Below are 9,946 nucleotides of genomic sequence, written 5' to 3'. Positions count from 1 at the left end.
TGTCGCTTGTCCCTCCTTGGACCCCTTTTAGTAGGTACTAACAACCGCATACCGGGAACACCCCACAAGACCTGCCGTTTTGGAGACGCTCCGACCCAGTCGTCCAGCCGTGACAATCTGGCCCTTGTCAAAGTCGCTCAGATCCTTACTCTTGCCCATTTTTTCCTGCTTCCGACACGTCAACTTCGAGAACTGACTGTTTAGACTAGTAAGTCTGTTATTCACTTCACCTGTCAATGGTTTTAATTTTATAGCAGATATATAAGTATATATTGTATAAGAGCGAGCACATTAATATAAACCTACATTTTCCAGCTGCACTAGTGTCAGAGCTGCTGTTATAGACAATGAATCAACACAATTTTTGACCAATCAGAATCCAGCATTCAACAGTGGTTAGTGTGTGCCTTCATTTTACAATTTTGTTTGAGGTTTTATAGAAGAATTTTCCTGAAAGTCTTCTCACAACCCGAAAAATGGATAATACTATAGAATACATCACGTAACTTCAGTGAGGCAAAAATAAAAGAGGTTTAATTGTAGTATTTTTTCCTGAATGATGTCTGGCCAGTGAAAGTTCGGCATTTATCTTCCCCCAAAGTTCTAAACAACCCTTCATATTTGCGTGATAAGAAGATAATGAATAGCACGTGTCTGGGTTCGCTCGGCCTCGGCCCTGGCATCTATCTACAAACGCAGTCTAGAGAGGAAACTGGAATCCAGCTCTACCGCTGAAATTTCTCAGAAGAGTCGATGTGTACCACATCTGCATAATTAGAGACTTCTTATTTTAGCCTGCACGACATTAAAAGCCATCGCCGTCCTGTGCCTGTGAGAGGGACGGACTCAAACCAGGACTTTCCCCCCCTGAGTCATTTCGAAATAATGTGGGTGGGTCTGCGAGAGGCTTTTTAAGAGCCTGGCACCGACGATGCACAGATGTGGGAATGACTGAGGGAGTGTGTGGGTGCTGACGGGAATCTGGACAAAACATCTCGACTGTTTAGGGAAAAGTTAAGGAAGCAGCCCAGTTTACGAAGGAGAGAAGGGGTTAAACAGAAGAAAAGAAGACCGCTTATATTTCTGAACAGTCATCTGCCACAGGTACGGTTCTGCACAGTGTAAACGAAGAACATTTAGACGCATGACGTTACGTTTAACCGCACGAACGTGAAGCGACGCTGATTTAAAATAGAAAATAAGCTGAATGTGTCACTATTTTACAAAATGTTTGATATTAGCGGGTAACGAAGGCTATACTGTAATTCACTCGGTCTTAATAAAAGACACCGTATAAGATCTAATTAACATTTTTTAATGTTCATGGAAGGAAAAAAATATCCAGCTCTGTTATATTTGAATACAATTATTGTAATTGTTTGTTTGTTTGTTTATTTATTTATTTATTTATTTATTTATTTTTAAAATCATTGTTCCACTGAAACGAATGGTCTTCAAAACGTATTGAAAAGTAGGAATCTTCAATCCTTTCTAAAAGACTAATAAAGAATAACGACGTGATGTGGACACAGCCGGCTCGGTCACAACAAGGAGGAAACTGTCTATCCTTCCGGTCTCTCTTGATTGCAATCAAGTTGTCCAGTTTGAGTTGTGTGGTTTCCAGTTTGCTCTACAATTCCGTTCAGCTCAGTTTTATTCGTACAGCGCTTTCAACGATGGACGTTGTCCGAACGCAGCTTTACAGAAACATATCAACGTACGTTCCATGGCGTTTGATCAAACCTCTAATAACAACACCAATCACGTACTGCGCTAGTTAGATGGTAGATTAGCAGAAGAAAGCAGTTTTATACTGCGTTCCAGTACGTTTGGAGGGGGCTGTGTTTATAATGTTGTCACTGAAGATATTCACAAAGTCATCGCTACTAAGTACTGATGGGGTGAATGCTACGGTGGTGGACTTATTCCTAGTTTTTTTCCATCTTCTATTAGGGTGGAGATGTATGCTGATCTATGAGTGTTCAGAGCTTTTCTTTTGATCATTGTACCAGGGTGCTTGTTTTGCACGATCTAGAGCAGGGGTGTCCGACCTTCTCTGGAAAGTTCCGGTGTGGGTGCAGGTTTTTATTCCAACCGAGAAACAGGTGGAATCAGGTGCTCGGTTGGAATGAAAACCTGCACCCACACCGGAACTTTCCGGAGAAGATCGGACACCCCTGATCTAGAGTGTAGCATAACATGACTGTAAGCATTCAGTTGCCTGATGAAGTTCTGTGGAACCAGATGTTGATCCAATCAAGGTTGATGACTCTGGGAGATTATTAATAAAACTATGTACAGTAGCTGAAGTGAATGTACGTTTGATGCAGTGGCATGGTGAAATGCACGTGTTCTGAATGAGTGTACATCTGACTTGGGTAGTGTGACTATTTATATTTAATATATATTTAATCCGAATTTCGGATTAAATCAAGAGTGCGTGGGTGAGTCCTATCGTGTTCCGATTCACCCCTACTGATCCGAGAACGGACACAGATGCTATTCTCAGAGGGTCTTGTGGATTAGAAAAAATTCATATTTTAATGTCTCCAACAATTAGTGCTTGGTCTAGAAAAACAAGCAGGTTCGAGATGAAATCTGCAAATTCATGAAGAATTTCAGAATATGGATTTAAAGCCCAAAGCGTCAATTTCAGCCACCGTGACATATTGTGGTCACTTCGGATTGTCAAATGGTCGCACTGGAATTAATACCGCCCCTTGCTCAAACCGATATCATGAAAAAATAAAAATACAATGCGTTTCTAAATCCAAGCACAGAACTGCGCGCAATCAGACTCTGCTTTTCGAGAAACTCCACCCAGTGGAGTAACTCTTGCGTAATTGTCGCACTTAGGTCCATAGTTACTTCTGAGATCTGAAAAAAAAAAATATATACGCATACAATTTTGGTATTAAATCCTCACTGGGTTCACGTTACTCAGTTCTGAATATGGCCCTTGTATTGGTCATGAAAATACTAAGAACATAGTGGGTTCATGTCACATGATCAATAAAGTAAATGGGGTGTATACAGGTGCATCTGAAAACATTTTAATAGCGTGGAAAAGTTTTTTTTTATTTCCGTAATTTAATTCAAAAAGTAGAACTTTCATATATTCTAGGTTCATTACACGCAAAGAGAAATATTTCAAGCCTTTTGTTGTTTTAATCTCGATTACGGCTTACAGCTCACGGAAATCAAACAGCCGGTATCTCAAAATATTCGAATAAAGAATTTATAATACAGAAATGTCGACCTGGTGAACAGTTTGCTAATTTATGAACTCGATACTTGGTCAGGGCTTTAATCCTTTCGCAGGAATTACTGCATCAGTGCGGCGTGGCATGGAGGCGATCAGCCTGTGGTACTGCCGAGGTGTTTGTTCTGGAAGTCCAGGTTGCTTTGATAGCGGTCTTCAGCTCGTCTGTATTGTCGGGTCTGGTGTCTCTCGTAGATTCTCTATGGGGTTCGGGTCAGGCGAGTCGGCTGGACGATCAAGCACAGTAACACCACGGTCAGTAAACCAGTTACTAGTAGTTTTGGCACTGTGGGCAGGTGCCGAGTCCTGCTGGAAAAGGAAATCAGCATCTCCATAAAACTCGTCAGCAGATGGAAGCATGAAGTTCTCTAAAATCTCCTGGTAGACGCTGCATCGACTCTCGACTTGACAAAACACAGTGGACCAACACCAGCAGATGACATGGCAACCCAAATCATCACCGACTGTGGAAACGTCACACTGGACTTCAAGCAGCTTGGATTCTGTTCCTCTCTGCACTTCCTCCAGACTCTGGGACCTTGATTTCCAAATGAAATGCAACGTTTACTTCCATCTTCCCCGTGATTGTGTGTGTGTACTGAACCAGACCGACAGATTAAAGCCTCAGGATACCTTCGTATGTGTTTTGAGTTAATTATCTGATTCGATCTCTTCTCAGGTCGACATTTCTGTATTATAAATTCTTTACTCGAATATTTTGAGAGACTGGATGTTTGATTTCCGTGAGCTGTAAGCCGTAATCATGAAGATTAAAACAAAACAAAAAAAAAGGCTTGAAATATTTCACTTTATGTGTAATGAATCTACAGTATATATCAAATTCCACTTTTTGAATTAAATCATGGAAGAAAAATAACTTTTCCACGATATCCGAATTTTTTGAGATGCACCTGTAGTGTGTATATATTTTAAAAGAGTTTATTTGATATTACAGTTTATAGTTTAGAGTATAAATACCTTCCTAAGTGTGCAGAAAATTCTAAATATGTGTGACAGTAGCACATTTCCTAGTGAATGGTGAAAAAGCAAAGAAAAATGAACAAAAACACATAATACGCAGGCACTTTTTGGTATAACATGTATTATATATATGGGAACAAATCACTAAAAACTGTCCCTCCTTCCCTTTCAGGACCCCATGGATCTAGGACAGTATATAATCCTCTGCATTTGTGCTGTAAATGCAGTTGTCTGGGGATGTCCACAGAAATGCCAGTGCAAAAACAACAAGACTTTGTGCAAGGGATATGAAATGAAAGATTTCCCTTCCACCATTCCCTTAAATACAAACGCTCTGGTCATTACCAAAACTAACATCACCTCACTGAAACCAGTTCATTTTGAAGCCTTCTCTGAGACGCTTACAGTGTTGACAGTATTGGATTCAAGGATAAGGGAGGTGCAACCTCACACCTTTGATGAGACACACCACCTAATCAACTTAACGCTTTCAGCATCTGAGCTATCTTCTCTACCAGAGGACCTGTTTCAGAAATTGCAGTCACTGGAGAATCTGATTCTGAGCAACAACAAACTAAATACACTCCCTTCATCCCTGCTCGCTCCTCTTCAAGCCCTGAAATTATTGGACCTGAGGAAAAACGAGCTGAAATCTATTCCGGAGGAGGCTTTTCAGGGTCTGACTCACCTGGAGAACCTCGTGTTGCAGGAAAACAACATCACGAACCTGCACTCTGGTACCTTCCGTGGACTTCGCAAGCTCAAGACCTTGTCCCTAAAACAGAACAAGCTGGAGGTGATCCCAAGCAATATCTTTGAGCACCTGGAGAACCTTGAGTTCTTGCATCTGCAGAACAACGTCATCACACACTTACCTGCGGAACTTTTCGCACACCAACAGAAGCTCCAAAAGCTCTACCTCTCTAACAATTTGCTATCTGTCCTTCCTGAAGGTATCTTCTTGAACATGCCCAACCTACAGAAGATCTCACTTTTTGATAACCAGCTGCAGACACTGTCTCCCAACACCTTCGGTCCCATGCCCCTGCTCGAGGAGCTGTGGCTGTATGACAACAATTTAACACGTCTTGATGAAACCGTCTTCAGCAATTTAACTCATATCAAACTTCTAGTGCTCAGCAGGAACCAGATCTCGTACATCTCTCCTGGTGCCTTCAGTGGATTGATCAAGCTGGAAGAAATTTCTTTACAGACCAACCACCTGACAAGCCTCGAGGAAGGAGTATTCAGAGGTCTTCCTAATTTGGCCAAAATATCGCTGAGAAACAATCAGATTCAGCACCTTCCTGGGAAGCTTCTCGATGGCCTTTCATATTTAAAGCATCTGGAGCTTCAAAACAATTCTCTACTCTATTTATCCGAGGAGCTTTTAGACTCGCTAACCAATGCTACCAATGTAGTGCTATTTGAAAATCTCTGGAGGTGCGACCGGGACATTGTACCACTTCGAGACTGGCTATCGAAGTACCAAGATAAAGCAAATAACGCCACATCCATCAAGTGCTTTAGTCCCTCCTGGCTGATGAACATCAGTATTATAAACCTTGAAAACCATCACCTTCAAACATCTACTGGTTCCACTAATCCGTCTAAAATTCCCCCCACTCCTCTACCTCAGAGTAGCACCACCGTACCTTCAGCTAACACCACATCACTCTCAGAGAACAAAAACCACACCAGTGATCAATGGTGCACACACATCATCATTATTGCTGTGGTTTGCACTGCAGCTATTGTGACTATAAGCATCTGTGTTATATGCTGGAGGAGGAACAAACGACGGGGCAGTCGAAATATAGAGCACTAAGCTTTCGAAGGTCTAAACTTTAAACCGTTTGAACTTTTTGTGTAAATGCAATCAATTTTTTACCCCCCCCCCCCCCCAACCCGCAATATTCAAGCCTTGATTCACTAAGATCCCAAAGAACGAGCACCAATAAATATAAGATAAAAGAGTCACATGATCCACATGTGAATATGAAATGATTGACAGCTGACATTGTTGGTGTTTTTGATATGAAATGACCCTCTGGAAACCCCAACACCTTTCTCCCTCACTGTTGATCTCGGCTGTGTATCAGGTGGTAGAGCGGGTCGTCCATTAATCGTAGGGTCGGCGGTTTGATTCGCGGTCCACGTGACTCCACGTGCCGAAGTGTCCTTGGGCAAGACACTGAACACCGAGTTGCTCCCGATGGCAAGTTAGCGCCTTGCATGGCAGCTCTGCTAGCATCGGTGTGTGAATGACAACCAGTGGTCTAGCGACGCCCCTGTGTTCTTCCTATCAGTAGTGGGTGTAAATAGTTTTTTGAAAGTCCTCACAGATAGACGATTCCCATATCTTACAAACGCAAACAATACAGCGGAGTAGTTTTTATTAGAAAAACGATTCTTTTAACAAGCAGCTGAAATGTCCGGTTTGCTTAACTGACTTATACTGTCTTGATTTCAGTATTTTTGTTTGTGTTAGTGTTTGGATGAATATAAGTAGTGGGTTATGTTGTGTACTTCCTGTTTGCTTTGTGTTGTTTTGTAAAAAAAAAAGTCATTCTTCGGTTGTAAAAAGGAATTCTTTGTATTTCTGCTGCAGTGTACTGTGTATGATTGTATGATAGCTTTTCCTCCTTCATCCTGACACTCCGACGTTGGTTGGTAAAAGTTCTTTTCTGTTTCTCAGATCAAATAAAGGCTGGCGTTGCTGGTAGTTTAGTTCTCACGAGAGCACTTACATGCTGTGTAAAACTTTCCTTTTCAGTCCGTGACCCCGGGTCACCAGCACGTGTGGTGTGATTTGTCATTTAACCGCTTCCCTTATCGAGATTTCGGTTTCAGTCATCGTCCTCCACACACATTTCAACATTTTTTCCCCACGAGATGCAACATCACAGTGGCTTAGTGGTTAGCATGATTGCTTCACACCTCCAGGGTTGGGGTTTCGAATCCCACCTCCGCCCTATGTGCATGAAGCTTGCTAGCATGGATCCTCTCCCATGATTTGAGGTTTCCACTGGGTTCTCCGGTTTCCTCCCGCAGTCCAAAGACATGGCTTTCCAAATTGTCCATAGTGTGTGCCCTGCAATGGGTTTGCACCCTATCCAGGTGTCCTCCAGCTTGTGCCCTGAGTTCACTGAGACAGACCCTGTATAGACTAAAAGCGGCGTGGGAAATGGATGGATTCTTAAGTTGCGTGTTTTGAATATGTTACTTTAAGACATTTTAAATCTGACTGTTTAGCTTCTCACTAAGATAGTAAGGAATAATGATTATTTTACTTGTTTATTTTTTCATTAAAATATTACCATTACCAGTGTTTTAATAAACATGTTAAAATGTTTAACATGGCATGTGGGACATTTACCCATTCATCTTTACTCACTGATTTAACCTGATCAGAGTCACGGTTACACTGTATATACAATTGTTTGCTTCAGTATGTGAACAGTCAACATACAGTTATATACGCTTGGTAAATATACAACCCCAATTCCGAAAAAGTTGGGACAGGATGGAAACTGCTAATAAAACAAAGAGGAGTGATTTGTAAATGTACTCTGACTAGTATTTAAACGAATAAAAAAATTTAATAAAACGATATAAAGACGAGGTATTTGATGTTTTATTTAATCATCTGCATAGTTTTTTTTTTGAAGATAAATGTTTATTTTGAAATTGATGCATGCAACACGTTCCAGAAAAGTTGGGACAGGGGCGATTTAGGACTAATAGCGATGTGAGAAGTTGAAATAAGAAGGTGATGTGAAACAGGTGAGGTAATCGTCTAATCAGAGTATATAAGGAGCCTCCAAAAAAAAGCCTAGTTCTTCAAGAGCGAGGACGGGTCGAGGCTCGGCGATCTGCCAACTGATGCGCCAGAGAATAATCCAACACTTTGAGAAGAACATTCCCCAAAGAGACATCGGTAGGATTTGGGGTATTTCATCTTCTACAGTGCACAATATAATTAAAAGATGAAAGGAATCCGGTTAAATCTCGGTACGTAAAGGGCGAGGCCGAAAACCGCTTCTGAACGCGTGTGATCTCCGTTCCCTCAGACGTCACTGTCTTAAAAACAGTCATGAGTCTGTAATGGAGATCCTGACATGGGCTCGGGAATATTTCTGTAAACCTTTGTCAGTCGACACCATTCGCCGCTGCATCCACAGATGCAAGTTAAAGCTTTACTATGCAAAGCAGAAGCCGTACATCAACGCTGTCCAGAAGCAATGTCTCTGAGGCCCTCTAGTGGCTGGCTGCAGAGCAGTTTTGTCATTTTTACAAGTTGCCCTTATGTTCCTCAATATTTTTCCTTATGATAAACGTGTTTTATAGGAGATATGTGATGATAAATTAAAGGGCGTGGTTGATGAGGTGATTGACGGTTTTAGACATAACAGTTGAACGTACATAAACTTTTCAACACACACCTGAAGCTCTTGTCTTGTCTCGTTCTGTAGCAAATCCATGTCCTGTTCTGCTGTGAACTGCTCAAACAGACGCTCAGCGGCGAATTCTTTGCAGTTTTTCTGGGTATTTTGCTCATTTTGATGTCCAAGCTAGCTCGCTGTACTGATGCAAGTAGCAAACAAAACATGAGTGAACCAAGGCAGCTAACACTAGCTAAATGTCAGAACAATTTACTATCAAACAAACAAACAAATAAATAGATTTGGAGTTTAAATAAATTAATAAAATATATTATCTTTTTGTAACATACCAGTTCAATCATAGTAATGCTTTTATTTACATTTTCAAATTATAGTCTATAAAAATTCTGTTTAAAAAAAAATAACTAGACTTTTACAATTTTCTTTCTTTCTTTCTTTCTTTCTTTCTTTCTTTCTTTCTTTCTTTCTCACTTTATGGCATGTTACTGTCTAATTCTTATATACCCGAGTATAGTTGAGGCCCTGGGTTTCTGACTATGGTGTTTAGAGTAGGTTTATGTGTGCTGATTCTGTTCATTTGCAATCAAAATCAGTAACCTGCTTGAACCCAGGGTTACCAAAGTGTTCAGTTATCCAGAAGATAAGCACGCACGCATAAACGTATTACCGTTAAATGTATTAAAAACACTGTATTTGTTAAAAGTAAAAATATTAGCAAGTGGGCCCACACAAACTAAACGCAAAAGAGTCCTAAGCACCGTTGCAGGTCATATCTGTTCCTTGTGCACGCTGTGGTCCTTCAAACTTAAAATGGCCGATTCACGCCGAAGAACCTCTTAGACTTAACCTTAAACTTACGGTCTAGTCTTTCCTATACGTTCATGTTGAGACACATTTAAGGATCTTTTAAGGACACCAGCCACTTGGTGTCAGTGTTGGTGCATTAATGCGTTACTGACACAACGCCAACTGTTTGTGATCCAGGAACTCCTACAGGCCGAGATGTCCAGCTACATGCCTGCGTAAGTAAACAACATCATTCTGTTTAGCTGATATCTTTAAGTTTTTCACAAAAATGCAACGATGAGATGTTCAGGGTTCTCATCTAGGAACAACCAGACACACTGGTGGTTAACTGTAGATCAGGTGGTAGAGCGGGTTGTCCACTAATCGTATCGGTTACAAAAATTAAATGCACTCTTTCTTACTAATTCCTGTACATAACATCTATTTCTTAGAAGTTTGTCCAACAAATTTTGATGTATATAGTGTACAAAATCTAATGAACATGTCAGCT

At 40.9% G+C, this 9,946-nt stretch overlaps 1 protein-coding gene across 1 annotated transcript; it reads left to right on the top strand.

Annotated features, from left to right (window-relative positions):
- The first annotated feature begins 758 nt into the window (after nt 1–758).
- Nucleotides 759–8,705, top strand: LOC128615078 (leucine-rich repeat-containing protein 15). Its single transcript, XM_053636929.1, has 2 exons — nt 759–1,104; nt 4,416–8,705. Exon 2 carries the CDS (start codon nt 4,422–4,424, stop codon nt 6,069–6,071), a length of 1,650 nt encoding a protein of 549 aa, XP_053492904.1. The 5' UTR covers nt 759–1,104; nt 4,416–4,421; the 3' UTR covers nt 6,072–8,705.
- Nucleotides 8,706–9,946: the final 1,241 nt, after the last annotated feature.

The sequence above is a fragment of the Ictalurus furcatus genome, chromosome 11, assembly GCF_023375685.1.
Source record: "Ictalurus furcatus strain D&B chromosome 11, Billie_1.0, whole genome shotgun sequence".
NCBI lineage: Eukaryota > Metazoa > Chordata > Actinopteri > Siluriformes > Ictaluridae > Ictalurus > Ictalurus furcatus.
The sequence above is the reverse complement of the archived record's forward strand: the minus strand, read 5'-3'. Positions and strand labels throughout refer to the sequence as shown.

Bases quoted from the DNA above. Each gene is read 5' to 3' on its own strand.
- LOC128615078 (XM_053636929.1), top strand. From the start codon at position 4,422: ATGGATCTAGGACAGTATATAATCCTCTGCATTTGTGCTGTAAATGCA.